The 17,882-nt window shown below is 40.0% G+C and overlaps 1 protein-coding gene across 1 annotated transcript in view; it reads left to right on the top strand.

Moving 5' to 3' along the window:
* The first annotated feature begins 804 nt into the window (after positions 1-804).
* Positions 805-17,882, top strand: part of LIN9 (lin-9 DREAM MuvB core complex component) — an 84,869-nt gene continuing 67,791 nt past the window's right edge. Inside the window, exons 1-4 of the mRNA XM_004699949.2 lie at positions 805-834; positions 6,924-6,956; positions 8,946-9,037; positions 15,586-15,690. Of these exons, the coding sequence (XP_004700006.1) occupies positions 9,035-9,037; positions 15,586-15,690 (108 nt within the window). The 5' untranslated portion in view covers positions 805-834; positions 6,924-6,956; positions 8,946-9,034. The remainder of the gene's footprint in view (positions 835-6,923; positions 6,957-8,945; positions 9,038-15,585; positions 15,691-17,882) is intronic.

The raw sequence follows: 17,882 nt of genomic DNA, 5'->3' as shown, positions 1-17,882 counted from the left end.
AACTGTCAGTCCATTGTCTTCTCCTCCAGATTATTCATCCAGCCTTGTTTAGACAGACCTGTGGAGATAATAACATGCACAAAAACAAGACAGAGCAAAACCAAGCAACAATATACAACAAAACAACAATAACAACAAACCAGTGACAAAAAAACAAAGCAAAACACAACAAGAAAGAAAAGCTTGTAGTTCAAGGACTGTTTGTTGGCCTTTAGGAATGTTTTCCAGTCTATAGTCTGTTGGGGCACCACGCCCTAGCCCCAAAGTCCACCTTCAACATTCCCTGGGGACCTTGCTGCTCTGTTCCCTTGCTGTTCTGTTGCACCCCATTTGTGTTTTGCCTCGTTGTGACTGGATCAGATCAGGCGCAGTTCCCACACTGTCTCCGGTGTGTTGTCCCCTGTAGGGCTATGGGTCAGTGAGGGGCGTCATGTCTCATAGTGGGGCCGGCCATGTGGTCCTCTTTGTGGACTGGCTGCTTTAAATGGGAACATCGTCCTCAAGGCCTGGTGGGCCAGGATGTGCTCCACTCTCCTTCCCCTTCAACTGCTCCCATGTGCTCCCATCAGTGTTTTTGTTTTATTGTTACTGTTTTTTGCAATCTAATTTCTGTCTCAGTGCTATTTACTTACTGCTTCTTCTGTCAGACTGACTGCTGCCTTTCCCTGCTCTTCTCCAGGTTACTCTGTGGCTCTTCTTTTGTGGATGTTCTACCCTTGGAGACTCTTTGTCCAGTATCCTATGTCATGTACGCAAACTCATCCTTGTGTAAAATCCATTCTCTTCAACTAAGGATTTTGTTGTTGTTAGTAATAATAAAAATAACATATCAAGGTAGGTTGTGTGCCATGTGCATTGATCTGCATGCATTAACTCATTTAATCCTCATTTTTCAAGTGGAGAAATATGAGGCTTCAAAAAGTGGAAAAATTCCGTGGTCGTTGGATTCCACTTTTCCATGAATTTAAAGTTAATGCTTAAAGTAAACAATAAGGAAGTGGCAGAACTGTCATCACTCACAAGATTCAAACACAGCTAGTTTCCATCTAGAGCCTTGTTAACCATTAGTTAACACTGCCTTCAAAAAAAGAACAAAGCTAGAGATCAGAATCCTCAGGATATGATTCCCATTTCGTGGAGCACCAGTGCATATGTAAGTGGCTCACACTTTTAGATGATTGTTCAGATGTCAAATGATAAGAGATACTAATCCAAATATCAGCACACCACATTATCTCTTATCTTTTTTTAATCTTTTGTGCTGTGTATTTTTTCTTTTTCTTTTTTAAAAATCATTTTATTGGGGGCTCATACAACACTTGACACAATACATATATACATCCATTGTGTCAAGAACATTTTACATTTGTTGGTATTATTTTCAAGACATTTTCTTTCTACTTGAGCCCTTGGTATCAGCTTCTCTTGATAATTTACATAAATTACTATTTTTCATGTCTTACACTTAACAATGTCTCCCTTCATCCACTTTTCTGTTCTCCATCCCCCTGGGAGGGGGTTATATGTAGGTCATTGTGATTGGTTCCCCCTCTCTCCTCCCACCTTCCCTTTGCCCTCCTGGTATCACTACTCTCATTATTGGTACTGAGGGGTTTATCTGTCCTAGATTCCCTGTGTTTCCAGCTCTTATCTGTAACCCCATGTACATGGTCTAGTCAAATTCTACCGATTTGTAAGGTAGAATTGGGGTCATGATAGTGGGGGAGGGGAAGCATTAAAGAACTAGAGGAAAGTTGTATGTTTCATTGGTGCTTTACTGCACCCTGACTGGCTCGTCTTTTCCTTGTGACGCTTCTGTAAGGGTGTGTCCAGTTGTCTATAGATCGGCTTTTGGTCTCTGCTCCACACTCCCCCTTATTCACATTGATAATGATTTTTTTTTGTTCTGGGTTTTTGATGCCAGATCACTGATCCCATCGACACTTCATGATCACACAGGCTGGTGTGCTTCTTCCATGTAGGCTTTGTTGATTCACAGCTAGATGGCCGCTTGTTTATCTTCAAGCCTGTAAGACCCCAGATGCTATATCTTTTGATAGCTGGGCATCACAGAATGCCAGATTATTAAAACAAAGTGTTCTTGCATTGAGGGAGTACTTTAGTAGAGGCCCAATGCCCACCTGCTACCTTTAATACTAAACCTATAAATATATGTACATAGATCTCTTTCCCTATCATTATATATACATTTATATAATGTACATGCCTGTATTTATACCTCTATAAGTGTCCTTTGCTTCATAGTTCTTTCCTCTATTTTCTTTTACTTTCTTCTTGTCCCACTATCATGTCCGGCCTTCATTCGAGATTTCAATAATTCCTCTCAGTTACATTGCCCTTGATCAAGCCCTACCAGGCCTCCTACGCCCTCCTTGCCTTCAATTTCAAATCACTTGTTGTTCCCTTGTCCCTGGCTTTGTAAATGCCCACTTCCTTTCCCCCACTGCCCCCTCTCCCACCTCCCTGCCACCACTCAACCATTGGTCCCATTGTTTTTTTCCTCCAGATTGTTTATCCTGCCTATCTTATCTAGAAAGACATTCATGCAGAGACAATAATAAGCACAAAAACAAGGCAGAGCAAAACCAAACAACAAAACAAAACAACAACAAAAGCCCAACGCCAAAAAAGAAAAAAGAATAGTTCTAGGTCTGTTTGTTGATTTTTAGAAGTGTTTTCCAGTCCAGTCCAATGGGGTGCCCCGCCCTGGCCCTAAAGTCTATTTTTGGCATTCCCTTGGGACTTCATTCCTTTGTTCCCCTTGCTGCTCTGTTGCACGTTCTTAGCAATTTTCCCTGGTGTGGTGGGGTTAGGATGGGCACAGTTCCCACACTTTGCTTCCAGTGTTGTCCTTCGTAGCACTACGGGTCAGTGAGGGACATTGTGTCTGGTGGGCCTGGCCCTATGCTCCTATTTGTGCATAGACTGCCCTGAGCAGGATTGTCATCCTTGGGGGCATATTATATTTTCATTGTGCTTCTAATTACTTGATTTGTATATTTGTTCCCCTTACTAACATATACATTTCATGAAAGAATCGCACTCTACTATTGGTTGAATGATTGGATAGTTCCTTTTTCTCTCATGAGCTTTATTGCTCTCAATGTCTTGTTGGGTGACTTTGAGTTGATTCCAGTTCATGGTGGCACCATTTGAAGGGGTAGAGCTTCCTTATGGTAGTTTCATGGGGTTTTCTTGGCTGTAATAACATGTGGCACAGTGATAACCACTTGGTTTGTTCATCAAGAGGTTAGCAGTCAGGTTCCATACGGATTACAGTTCTGGAAACCCTGTGGAAAGTTCTTTCTTGCCCTGGAGGGTCATTATGAGTAAGAATGACTGCATGGCAGTGGGTAGTCTTCATGAAAGAGGATTGCCAGGTCTTGCTCCTGCTAACAGCCGGGTGAGTTTGAAGTGCCAGTCTCTGAGTTAGCAGCAAAGCTCTTAACCTGACACACCATCAGAACTCGTGCCATCTGCACGGCTGTTTGCACTGCCTACTACTGCTTAACAATTGTTGTTAGATACTGACGTGTCAGTTCTGACTCACAGCCTCAGTAGAACGAAACACTGCTTGGTCCTGTGCCATTTTCACAGCTGTTGTTATGTTGAGCCCATTTTTACACCAATCGTGTCAATCCATCTCATTGAGGGAGGGGCTTTCTTTTATTCCACTGACCCTCTGTTTTACCAAGCAGGACGTCTTTTCTAGGCACTGTCTCTCCTGCCAACATATTCAGAGGAAATCTTTCGTCCACACCTCTTAAGAGCATTCTAGCTACACTTCCTCCAAGGCAAATTTGTTTTTCGAGCAGGCCATGGTACTCTCAGTATTTTCGCCAACACCATAATTCAAATGTATCAATTCTTCTCTATCTTCCTTATTCCTTCCCCAGCGTTGCTATGCCTATGAAGTGATTGAAGATGTGGTTTGAATCAAGTGCACCTTAGTCCTCCAAAGTGACATCTTGCACTTTAACACTTTGAAAGAGGTCTTTTGCAACAAATTTCCCAATGCAATACATCATTTGATTTCTTAATTGTTGCTTCCATGAGCTTTGTTTATAGATCAAAGTAAAATGAAATCTCAACAACTCCTATCTTTTTTCCATCTATCATGCTGTTGTCTGTTGGTCCATTTGTGAACATTTTGGTTTTCTTTTTATTGAGTTTTAATTCATACTGAAGATGGTATTCTTTGATCTTCATCAGTGAGTGCTTCAAGTCTTTTTTGCTTTCAGCCAGCAAGGTTGTATCATCTGCATATTTACAGGCTGTTAATGAGTCTTCCTCAAATCTTGATGTTGCATTCTTTTTTTACATAGTCCAGCTTCTTGTATGTCAACATACAGATCTAATAAATATGATGACAGGATGTAACTCTGATGCCCACTTTTCTTGATTTTAAACTATTCAGTATCCCTGGTTCTGTTTGAATAACTACCTCTTAGTCCATGTGCAGGTTCCACATGAGCACAATATAGTATATATAGCTTGGAATTCCCTTTCTTTTCAGTGTTATCCATACTTGGTTATGATCCATGCTCTTTTTTTAAAATCATTTTATTGGGGGGCTCATACAACTCTTATCACAATCCATACATACATCAATTGTGTAAAGCACATTTGCACATTCGTTGCCCTCATCATTCTCAAAACATTTGCTCTCCACTTAAGCCCCTGGCATCAGCTCATTTTTTCCCCTCCCTTGCCACTCCCCCCTCCCTCATGAACCCTTGATAATTTATAAATTATTACTGTGTCTTAAACTGTCCGACATCTCCCTTCACCCACTTTCCTGTTGTCCGTCCCCTAGGGAGGAGATTATATGTAGATCCTTGTAATTGGTTCCCCTTTTCCACCCCACCCTCCTTCCACCCTCCCTGTATCGCCACTCTCACCACTGGTCCTGAAGGGATCATCTGCCCTGGATTCCCTGTGTTTCCAGTTCCTATCTGTACCAGTGTACATCCTCTGGTCTAGCCAGATTTGTAAGGAAGAATTGGGATCATGATAGTGGTGGGGGGAGGAAGCATTTAGGAACTAGAGGAAAATTGTGTTTCATCGTTGCTACACTGCACCCTGACTGACTCATCTCCTCCCCGCAACCCTTCCATAAGGGGATGTCCAGTTGCCTACAGATGGGCTTTGGGTCCCCACTCTGCACTCCCCCTCATTTACCGTGATATGATTTTTTTTTTCCGTGATATGATTTTTTGTTCTTTGATGCCTGACACCTGATTCCTTCGACACCTTGTGATCACACAGACTGGTGTGCTTCTTCCATGTGGACTTTGTTGCTTCTGAGCTAGATGGCTGTTTGTTTACTTTCAAGCCTTTAAGACCCCAGATGCTATATCTTTTGATAGCCAGGCACCATCAGCTTTCTTTGCCACGTTTGCTTCTGCACCCATTTGTCTTCAACGATCGTTATTAGTGGGGTGAACACACAATGACATGATTTTTTGTTCTTTGATGCCTGATAACTGATCCCTTCGGCACCTCATGAGCACACAGGCTGATGTGCTTCTTCCATGTGGGCTTTGTTGCTTCTAAGCTAGATGGCCGCTTGTTTACCTTCAAGCTTTTAAGACCCCAGATGCTATACCTTTTGATAGCGGGGCACCATCAGCTTTCTTCGCCACGTTTGCTTATGCCCCATAGACCCTTTATTTACTGAGTGAGAAACACTGCAGCCCAGTATCTCTTAAAGCAAGTGCTAGGGCTACCTGTAGCAGAATCCTCTGAGGAGTTTATTAAGAATACATGGTCAGCATGTGGAGGAGCTTCCTGATTGTTCCAACATGTACTAAAGTTTATTCTGACTCGTCGGTGAATCCCTCCAACTTTGTTCCGTCCCCTCATGGCTGTTCTAGACTCCCTTTTCAGCTTGTTTCCTTACATGTTGCACATGTCTGCACTCTAGGCTGCCCAGGGACTCATTACCTGCCATGAGAGTTTGGATAATTTGCATTTTCTATATTCGCTATTCCAGCACCAAGACTAATTGTTGCTTCTCTAATCCATCTTGAGTTGTTTCTATAAATGACCCCTTTCTCATTTCCTTCTCTAGGACCAGAACACTTTAGAAGACAGTCCCATGTTGTGTCTTTCTTTTCTCTTTTTCTGTCCTTTTTTCCCTACATCATCTTTCTCACAACTTTAGCAAAAATACCAAGTATCTATTAATTTCTCTCAAAATAGTATATATAGCTTGAATTATCTACTAGTTATTTCTTTGTGTTTTACTTGTTAGCATTTTATTATAATTAGTTTTGTAATGATTTTATTGGTACTTAATCCACATATAATACAATTCAATAGCTCAGTCTTACCAAGAAGAATTGTACAATCATCACAATTGTAAGCTATGTGTATTTCCCCTGCACTTTTAAAAAAAAACTGAGACAACTTTAAAATGGTTAAAAAGGGAAGATTAAATGATAAGATAGTACATTTAAACCTAACTACATCTGCCATAATCGGCTTTCCAATACTTTCTGTCTGATAATCAGGCTATTCACATCCCTAGTCGGTGGTCAAAGAGGGTTCACTGGAGACTTAATCCATGTGTGGACTCTGCAAATGGATTTTTCACTTCCACTGTCATCCATAGCCTTCTGGAAACCAGGTGTTCAAAATGTAATCTCTGATACTATTCCCTCTTTTGGATTTGGATTTTATTATTTACAATCCTTGGTTCATACTTATTCCATGTGGACTTAGTTGATACCTTGTCTTCTACTAATTTCTAACTACACACCTCTCCATCATTTCAAAACACAGCATTACTAAAATGAAGTGAATCAACTTTCATCCCCTTACCAAGTTCCCTCTCTCACTTTAATTGCAAAATAATTGACATATTTTAATTTTAAATATTGTTTTCTTTTTAATTGTAGGCTCTTCAGCAAAAGCCCTTGTCAGTTTAAAAGGTAAGAAAGAAAATATTTTTAGATGTGGCATAAGCTCCGATTTTCATTTATTAAATTAATTTGAATATAGTGCTACCCCCCCCCCACAAGTTATGATGCAGTAAAGCTTTTAAGTATCAGTGTTAACTGACAATAACTTTGAATTCAAATGTTATTTTGTGAGAATAAATCCTCAGTTGTTGTTATTATTTTTAATCTTAATTATCAATTGAAATTTCTAATTAAACCTTACAGACAACTCTTACACTTGAAACATTTAGTGGACAACTATGCTGGGATATATGAGCGGCTTCAAAAAGTTCCTGGAAAAATCCATATCTTTTTTTTTTAATCAAGTTACTGGGGGCTTATACAACTCTTATCACAATCCACACATCCATCCATTGTGTCAAGCACATTTATACATTTGTTGCCATCATCATTCTCAAAACATTTGCTTTCTACTTGATCCCTTAATATCAGCTCCTCATTTTCCCCCCTCCCTCCCCACTACCCCCCTCCCTTATGAACCCTTGATAATTTATAAATTATTATTATTTTGTCATGTCTTACACTGTCCGACATTTCCCTTCACCCACTTTTCTGTTTTCCGTCCCCTAGGGAGGGGGTTATATGTAGATCCTTCTAGTCAGTTCCCCGTTTCTATATCCACCCTCCCAGTATTGCCACTCTCACCACTGGTCCTGGGGGGTTCATCCGTCCTGGATTCCCATATCTTTTAGGTCCATTTTCCCCTGAAATTTTTGATGGCCCGGCGTATATTGAAATGTTAATTTAAAAATTTTTTCTGAGTAACAATGGAAGACCCATGGAATAAAGCAATGATAGTATTTTTTTTTCTGTAGATATATTAGACCACTTTCTTAATATCGCTTTGTTTACCTTATGAGTTAGCTTAGAGCCTAGCTAGACATTCTCACAAGTTCATTAGTACTTTTTGTCTTTAAAGCCAACTAACTATGTTGTGTTCTGGATTAGTGACTTTGTAAATTAGGAAGACTGCTTTTATCTTCCAGAAATCCTGTGATCAATTCCATCCCACTGGTTTTCTTATTTTCTTCTTGAAAGTAAACATTTGTAAAAGTAGTATTACATGTTTTCCTGATAGTAAACATTCCTTTTTTAAAAATATAACTTTGGAGAAATTCTACAAGTAATATCAATTCCTTTTAGCAAAAATAGAAGATGCTAATAAATAAGCAAATAGAATTTAAAAAATAAAATGCATTCCCATTGAATCCATTCCTACTCAAAGCAACCCTAAAGCTGTTTTCAAGGCTGTTGTCTTTTTCTGTAGTATTTATGGAAGCAGACAGCTACATTTTTCTCCTGTGAAGTGTTTGCATTTGAACTACCCACCTTTTACTTAGCAGTTAAGCACTTATCCACCTGCTACCAGGACTCTTTGAGCAAATAGAAGAAAATAAAAATAATGTTTTCTTGTATGCTCATCCAGGTTTCCTGTGTACCTCTCTATCAATAAATACACTCTTAAAAAAAATTAAACTTGCCCCTATTTTTATGATATGCCTATAAACATTTTCTACTTTGCATACAACTAGAATTTGAATTCAGGAAATATAAACCCTATATTAATTTCAGTTCATTATCAGGGATGTCACATATTTAACAAAAATAAAATTTTTAAATATGCTTTAAGTTTAAGCTTAGAAGAGTCTTTCCTTGCCTTTATTGCAGTCAGAGTTGTACTGATTATTTATGAGATAGTTGTTAGCAAGCTAGAAAGGAAGAACTTCTGAAAACCAAAAAGAAAAGCCACCTATATTTTGGTCTAAGCATTTAATACTTTTATAATGCATTGCCTTACCAGAGTAGACAGCTTGACAAATAAATAGATCCAGAAGAGGTGTCTCATTTGTATTAAACTAAAAGTACAGTTAGTGTATTTTTTCAAATTGGCAAATATTTCAAACATATTGCTGTTATTAAAGTGTATAAAATATTACTAAAAATGATTGTTGATTACAGAGGGAAGCTTATCTAACACGTGGAATGAAAAGTACAATTCTTTACAGAAAACGCCAGTTTGGAAAGGCAGGAATACAAGTTCTGTGGATATGGTAAGCAATGACTTTTTCCTCACATTTTAAAATAATGATAACTAATTTGTCTATATTGTTGTCATAGGCTAGTTTTTATAGCTTAGTGATAATTTTCCACGGTTGTTCCTATGTTGAAAGCATTTGACTCCTTAAATATTAGCAGTATTTGATCATATTTAGATAAGTAATCTGTAGTCATCAATAATATGGTCATCATTAAGCAAACTAAACATTTTCTAGTTTGCTTATGACTAGAGTTGCATCAATGAAGATTTCTTTGAGTTAAAAAACCAAACCATTTCACTATCAAGAACTTCATATAATTGGGTTTCATTTATATGTTAAAATTTTTACATGGCTCACCTCCATGATACATACGATCGCTGAATACAAATGGGTGCATAGCAAATGTGACGAAGAAAGCTGATGGTTCCCGGCTATCAAAAGATATAGCATCTGGGATCTTAAAGGCTTGAAGGTAAACAAGCGGACATCTAGCTAAGAAGCAACAAAGCCCACATGGAAGAAGCATACCAGCCTGTGCGATCATGAGGTGTCGAAGGGATCAGGTATCAGGCATCATCAGAACAAACAATCTTACCATAGTGAATGAGTGGGGGAGTGCGGGGTGGAGACCCAAAGCCCATTTGTAGACCACTGGATATCCCCTTACAGAAGGGGCTTGGGGAGGAGATGAGCCAGTCAGGGTGGGATGTAGCAACAATGAAAAATACAACTTTCCTCTAGTTCCTAAATGCCTCCCCCCTCCCCAATGATCCGAATTCTACCTTGCAAGTCTGGCTAGACCAGAGGATGTACACTGGTACAGATAGGAACTGGAAACACAGGGAATCCAGGGCGGATAATCCCTTCAGGACCTGTGGTATGAGTGGCGATACTGGGAGGGTAGAGGGAGAGTGGGTTGGAAAGGGAAAACTGATTACAAAGATCTACATGTGACCTCCTCCCTGGGGGATGTACAACAGAAAAGTGGGTGAAGGGAGTTGTCAGACAGGGCAAGATATGACAAAATAATTTATAAATTATCAAGGGTTCATGAGGGAGGGGGGAGCGAGGAGGGAGGGGTAAAAATGAGGAGCTGATGCCAGGGGCTTAGGTGGAGAGCAAATGTTTTGAGAATGATGAGGGCAATGAATATACAAATGTGCTTTACGCAATTGATGTATGTATAGATTGTGATAAGAGTTGTATGAACCCCTAATAAAATGATTAAAAACAAAAACAAAAGAAAAAAATTTTTTACATGGCTTTGATTCCTGCAAATATATATATATAAATAAGTAGTACGCTATTAAAACTCTTGTGTAAGTCAGTAGTAAATATGTTTAGGGATATGAAGTAGAGGTGATGATTATAAAATTGGCATGACTAGTCATTTTAGGCCTTTCCTCCTCCCGGGCTGATGTGATAATACTGAGCCAGAGGATATGAAGGTCATTCATGAAGTAAGCTTTGAGCTTGGGTAGGTGGATGGCCTGGATATATGAGCACTGTGGATATGTATCACTTTCCCTACTCTTATCAGTACCCCTGTCATCACTGCCTTCTTCCTCTCTGCCTGTGTGGTCAGGGGAATGGAATGGATAGAAGGACTGGAGTTTTAAGACCCTGAGTTGGCTTGATTCTAAGGGTCTATACCTCTGCTTTCACCCAGTTGAACTCTTCCCCAGATGTAAGCATTAGGCATCTGAAGCCATTTGCATTTATCCTCCTTTCACATAGGCATAAAATTCTGTCTTAGGTGGTAGAGAAAAGATTTGAGAAAGAGTGTGGATTTAATTGGTTTATCATTTGCACTGTTTTGCTCTATTAACAAACAAGAAGATACTGGCATGGAGCAGTGAATTAACAGAGGACGCTGGGGCTGGACCCAAGCCGAGCTATGTTGACCTCCTCCCCAGAAGAAGGCAATACAGAGGACAGTATTGAAGATATAGCCTGGGGAGAGAGGCGGGTCTGTCTAGACCACATGGGAGCGAACAAAGGTTGGGGGAAGGGGGTGTAGAGAGGGGACCTCAACATGGCCCACCAAGCCCCGGGGACAACATTCCTGTTCAGAGCAGCCAATGCACAAAGAGGACCATAGGGCTGACCCCACCACGAGACACATTCCCTCACTGACCCATAGTTCTATTGGGGACAGCACTGGAGACACTGTGGAAATTGTTCCCAGTCTGCCCCATGCACACAGTGGGGTAAAATGCAAAGGGAGTGCAAGAGGAGCAAAGTAACCAAGTCCCCGAGGAATCCTGAAAAAAGACTTCTGACTTGAGGGAAAGTGGCATTTCATCAGACTTGATCAGAAAGCATACATAAGGGTCAGCAGACAGACCTAGAACTATCGGTTATATTTTTGTTTTTTTAATTTTTTTTTTAACACTGTTTTAATAACCTGGCACTCCTTGATAATCACCTTCCCTACATAATTGCTGAAGACGAAATGTGTGCATAAACAAATGTGGTGAAGAGAGCAGATGGTGCCTGGCTATCAAACGCTATGGCATCTGGGGTCTTAAGTCCTGAGGTTACACAGAAGCAAATGAAGAGGGAAGGAGAGAGATTGGAACACATCCTGGCCCCCCAAGCCTCAAGGGCGATATTCCTGCTTGGAACAGCCGATGCACAGAGAGGACCATAGGGCCAGACCCACCACAAGACTCAATGTCTCTCATTGACCCATAGCCCTACAGGGGACAACACTGGAGACACAGTGTGGGAATTGTGCCTGATCTGACCCCACCACACCTGGACGAAACAGTAAGGGCGTGCAACAGCAGCAAGTGAAGCAAAACAATGAAGTCCCTGAGGAATACCAAAAATAGACTTTGGGGCCAGGGTATGGCACCCCATTCCACTCAACTGGAAAACACTCACAGAGATCAACAAACATACTTGGAACTATTTATAGGTTTTTCTTTTTTGTTGTTGTTTTATTTTGCTTTGTTTTGTTTGTGTGTTTATTGTTTTTGCATGAGAAGATAGGTGGGATAAACAATTTAGAGAAGATAGGTGGGATAAACAATTGGGAGGAGAAAACAGGACTGGCAGTTCTGTGGGGGGGGCACGGGAGAGGGGGAGGTACGGTAAAGAAAGGCAGTTGTCAACTAACCCAGGGACAAGGGAACAACAAGTGATCTGAAATTGATGATGAGGAGGGAGTAGGATGGCTGGTGGGGGTTGATCAAGTGCAATGTAACTGAGAGGAATTACTGAAACCCAAATGAAGATCCAACATGATAGTGGGACAAGAGGAAAGTAAAGGGAAATAGAGGAACGAACCAGGAGGCAAAGGACATTTGTAGAGGTTTGAATACAGACATGTACATATGTAAATATATTATAATGATAGGGAAATAGATCTATGTACATATACTTATATGTTAAGTATTACGGTAGCAGACGGACATTGGGCCTCTACTCAAGTACTCCCTCAATGCAAGAACACTGTTCTAATAACATAGCAGTACGTGATGCTCAGCTTCCTGATACGATCGCTGAAGACAAAATGGGTGCATAGCAAATGTGGTGAAGAAAGCTGATGGTTACCAGCTACCAAAAGATAGGACATCTGGGGTCTTAAGGTTTGAAGATAAACAAGCAGCAATCTAGTTGAGAAGCAATAAAGCACACCAGCCTGTGTGATCATGAGGTGTCGATAGGACCAGGTATTAGGCATCAAAGACCCAGACAAAAAAATCTTATCAGTGTGAATGAGGGGGAGTGCAGAGTGGAGACCCAAAACCCATCTGTAGACAATTGGACATCCCCCCACAGAAGGGTCACAGGAAGAGATGAGCCAGTCAGGGTGAAACAAACAACTTTCCTCTAGTTCTTTAATACTTCCTTCCCCCACTATTGTAACCTCAATTCTACTTTACAAATCCAGGAAATATAAACCCCTCAGGGCCAACAATGAGGATAGAAATACCAGGAGAGGAAGGGGAGGGTTGGGGGAGAAAAGGGGAATCGATCATAAGGATCAACATATAACCCCCTCCCAGCGGGGACGAACAATAGAAAAGTGGCTGAAGGGTGACAGAAAACAATGTAAAATATGACAATAATAATCTAACTTATCAAGGGTTCATGAGAGAAAGAGGGGGGAATGAGCTGAAATCAAGGGCTCAAGTCGAAAGAAACTGCTTTGAAAATGATGATGGCAAATAGGTGCTTGACAATGGATGTGCTTGACACACTGGATGAGTGTGTGGATTGTGATGGGAGATGTAAGAGCCCCCAATAAAAGTATTTAATTAAAAAAAACCTACACAACTTTAGGTCTTCAATGCTTTCTCCCCCCACTATTAAGACTCCATTTCTACCTTACAAATCTGGCTAGACTAGAACATGTACACTGGTACAGATAAGAGCTCAAAACAGGGAATTCAGGACAAATAAACCCCTCAGGACCAATAATGAGAGCAGCGATACCAGGAGGATAAGGGGAAGGTTGGGAGAGAAAGGGGGAACCGATCACAATGATCGACATTAACACACATAGGTGGGTGTGGGGAGGGGGGGGGACGAACAACAGAAAAGTGGGTAAAGGGAGACAACAGTCGATGTAAGAACTGAAAATTTTTTTTACAAATCAAGTGTTCACATGGGAGGGAGGGTAGAGGGAGGGAGAAAAATGAGCTGATACTAAGTGCTCAAGTAGAAAGAAAATGTTTTGAAAATGATGATGGTAACATATGTACAATTGTGATTGGCACATGGATGTTTGTATGGATTGTGATAAGAGTTGTAAGATCCTCCAATAAAATGATGATTTAAAAAAGAAAAAGGTTTGAGGTTAAACAATCAGCTGTCTAGCAGGGAAGCAAATAAACCCACATGGAAGAAGCACACCAGCCTGTGTGATCATGAGGTGTCAAAGGGATCAGGTATCAGGTATCAAAAGATCCCAAACAAACAACTATATTGATGTGAACCGAGGGATTTGGAGTAGAGACCCAAAGCCCATCTGTAGACAATTGGTTATCCCCCATAGAAGGGTTATAAAGAAGGGATGATTCAACCAAGGTGTAGTATAGCACTGATGAAACACACATCATTTCTCTGGTTCCTGAATGCTCTCACCCCCCACTACTATGACTCAGTTCTACCTTACAGATCTGGCTAGACTGGAGAACACACATTGGTACAGAGAAGAGCTCTAGACACGTGGCATTCAGGACAGAAAAACCCCTCAGGAACTGTAGTGGGAATAGTAATATCAGGAGGGTAGGGGGATGTCAATGGAGGGGGAAGGGGGAGAAAGGGGAACGCATCGCAAGGTTGGATATATACCCCACCCCCACCCTGAAGGGGACAAATAACAAATGTGGGTGAAGGGAGACAAGGGACATTGTAAGATATGAAATAATACACTATATAATTGATGAAGGGTTCATGAGGATGGGGGAGGAGGGGTAAAAAGAGGAGCTTGTACCAAGGGCTCAAGTAGAAAATGTTTTGGAAATGATGATGGCAATATATGTACAAATATGTTTGATACAATTGATGTATGGCATGCTATAAGAGCTGTAAGAGTCCCCAGTAAAATGATTAAATAAATAAATCTATAAATAACAATAAACCCTCTCTGAATCTAGGATACACTGTGGATTTTTCATGTTATAAAACTTTCAAGTTCATAATGTGTTTGTTCTTTTTATTTTTAAATGTTGTACGGGTACCTAACAGGTATCCTTTATATGTATCTTACACTTATGTCCACAAATGGAAGCTCAGTTAATACTTTTGACAGCATAACTAGTATAATATGTATCTTGGGGTGACAGTATTTTGGGGGTACTGTTCTAGAATAATCTGGTATCTTACCACTAGCCTAGCCCTATTCAGATACATCATGTGCTATAATCAACTGTTATTAACCTATATGCCAACATAATGAGTTAGAATTTCCCGAATTTAATCTTTATTTTCACCATTCATGGGTACCAGTGCACTATGGAGAATAGGACTTTAGTTCAGTCCTCACCTAAGTATTTCATTAATAAATGGATTATACAAATAGATATCTTACTGCTTTCTAAATCTAATATAATTGATACTGTGTGCTTTGTATGACCCTTTCTTTGTCTTTCCATATAGCTGATAGTCTAGAGCAGTGGTTCTCAACCTTCCTAATGCCTTGACCCTTTAGTACAGTTCCTCATGTGGTGGTGACCATAAAATTATTTTCGTTGCTACTTCATAACTGTAATTTTGTTACTGTTATGAATCAGGTGGCCCATGTGAAAGGGTCATTTGACCCCCCAAAGGGATGGTGACCCACAGGTTGAGAACCGCTGGTCTAGAGTTAGCTATACTTTTCAAATATAGGCATATATTCTAGAATAAACAAGGAATATGCTCAGCTTTTTAATTAATGGAAAAAAATTGGGGCAATAAGCTAATAGCAAGGAGTACAAGAAAAAATTCTAAAATTGATTGTGGTAGTGATTTTACAATACTTCTTGATATGATGGAACTATTGATTTGTATGATATTTGGATTATGTCGCATTAAAACTATTGAAAACAAAATTTCCACCGTAGCCTTTCAGAAATTCGAAGCGAAGTCGACTCTTTTCTGACGAAGAGGACAGGCAAATAAGTACAAGGTCTCCTAAAAGGAACCAGAGGGTGGCGATGGTCCCTCAGGTATGTGTTACTCTAAAGAGTCATTGCTCAGCTTCATAAAGTGTGTTTGTTACTCTATTTTGAGTAATAGTTCTTTTATTTAAAACAGTTCTTCAGCTCAGCTTCTGTTACAGTTACTAAGTAAAGGTATTGATTGACTTTAAAACTGAGTAGAAGCCAGTTTGCAAACCTGCTTACACACCCTTTCCTTTTAAACTTGGAGATAGTGAACATGAAACACATGATAGTGAACATGAAACACATGGATTTGGCCATATGGAATCAGTTTGGACTTTGCAGGAAATGAGTCGAGAAAATATACTTTATCACGATAGGATGTAGAACTTTACTTTATCCAACAGATGAAAATGTATGTGTGTGTGTGTCCATTGAGGCTTGAGTATTATTTTTCCCTGCCCCCTGCTCCCTTATTCTCATTTTCCAAAGGAGATATTACCCTTTCACCTAAAAGTTAACACTTGTCTACCCTCTAGCTTATTACTTTCTTTCCCTCTTTCCCCTTCCCACTCCTGGTAACCATTAAAGTTAGTTTCTTTTGGTATGGAAACCTTTTATTTCCCCCCCCATATAACAGTAGTCTCATGTAATAGTTATCTTTTTGTGATTGACTAATTTCACTCAACATAATGTCCTTCAAATCCATCCATGTCATGAGACGTGACAGTTACGTCCTTCTTCAGTGATGTGTAGTCTTCCATTGTGGGTATGTACCAAAGTTTATCCATTCTTCTCTCAGTGGCATTTAGGTTGTTTCCATCTGCTTGCTGTTGTGAGTAGTGCTGCAATGAACATGGGTGAACATATATCTGGTTTTGCTCCTTATTTCTGTAGTCTTTATACCAAATAGTGGGATTGCTGGGTCATATGATATTTCTGTTCCCATTTGTTTGAAGAAGTGCTGTGCCCCTACCCTCAGCGGTTGTACTGTTTTACAATCTCACTAGCAGTGTATGAATGTTTCGTTCTCTCCTCACCTTCTCCAGCATTTGTTGTTTTCTGCTTTTTAAAACTTTGCTGTCAGTTCTGAGGTGAGGTGTTCTCTCATTGTTTTGATGTGCATCACTTGGATGGCTAGTGATTGAGACTTTTTCTTTTGTGTTTGTTGGTTGCTTGAATGCCATTTTTGGTGAACTGTCTCATTGTGTACTCTGCCCACTTTTAAATGGGCGTAATTCATCTTTTGTTGAAGTGTTGAAGTTTTCTTACATATTCTAGTTATTTTTTCTCAATCTGTGGGTTCCAGAAGAGGAAAATTTATAGCAAGAAATCATTTCTCCTTCTTTATTTCTGACATCATTTGTTTTAAAGTGGACATGTAAAAATCAAAGGAATGAAAATTGGAGAAGGAAATACTAATTTCAAGAATATTTATTTCTCCTATCAAACTTACAATTCTTCATACTCTGTTCATAGTTTCATTATTTTCTAAAAGTGTTATCAAAGAAGATTTTCTAATAGGGTGGGTCATAATTGAGCATTTTCTCAACCAAGGACGTGATATCAAACAAAGGTATCATTGAGGGAATGGTTTGCTGGTCCTGGAGGCTTATGACCATGGTCTCAGAAGACACAAGGTCAATTGAAAGACATGTTCTGGATCCGTCTTAGGTTAATTAGTGACTAGGTCTTAAAAGCTTGTGTTTGGTCATCTAAGGTTGGTTTTCCCTGTGTAGAGGAAAGAAGAGTGATGAAAATCTATGATACATGGGAACCAATATTCCACTGTACTGGTGATCATGTAAATATTAGCTTCCAAAACGCTTGAAACCAAAACTAGGTGGTACCCGTCTACCACTACAACTGCTCTAAGAAGGATCACATTAAAAGGTCCTAGATATAATAGATTAAAAATTGGGACAAACTCAAAATCTTGAAAGTTTATTAGCTGGATAGAATCTGATGGAACCCCTGAGGCTATGGCCCTTGGTCACACTTTGTCTAATACTGAGCGTATCCCTGTAGCTCAAATTACAATAAAACAATAGACAAGGCTATAAGAGGAGCAATAATAATATTCACGTGAACCAGTGGAGAGGTCTGAGGGGCCAGTCCCAATCCCAACTACGTGGACACCTGCCCCTCCCCCAGAAGGATTTATTTGAGAGGACGGCACTGAAGCTGCAGCTCAGGGAGAGGGACATGTCTGATCAGAGCACACGGGAGCAAATGAAGGGGGAGGAAGAGAGAGTGGA

Source organism: Echinops telfairi, unplaced genomic scaffold (genome assembly GCF_000313985.2).
Source record: "Echinops telfairi isolate 266 unplaced genomic scaffold, ASM31398v2 ScPeMD7_7424;HRSCAF=8462, whole genome shotgun sequence".
NCBI classification, from domain to species: domain Eukaryota; kingdom Metazoa; phylum Chordata; class Mammalia; order Afrosoricida; family Tenrecidae; genus Echinops; species Echinops telfairi.
The sequence above is the reverse complement of the archived record's forward strand: the minus strand, read 5'-3'. Positions and strand labels throughout refer to the sequence as shown.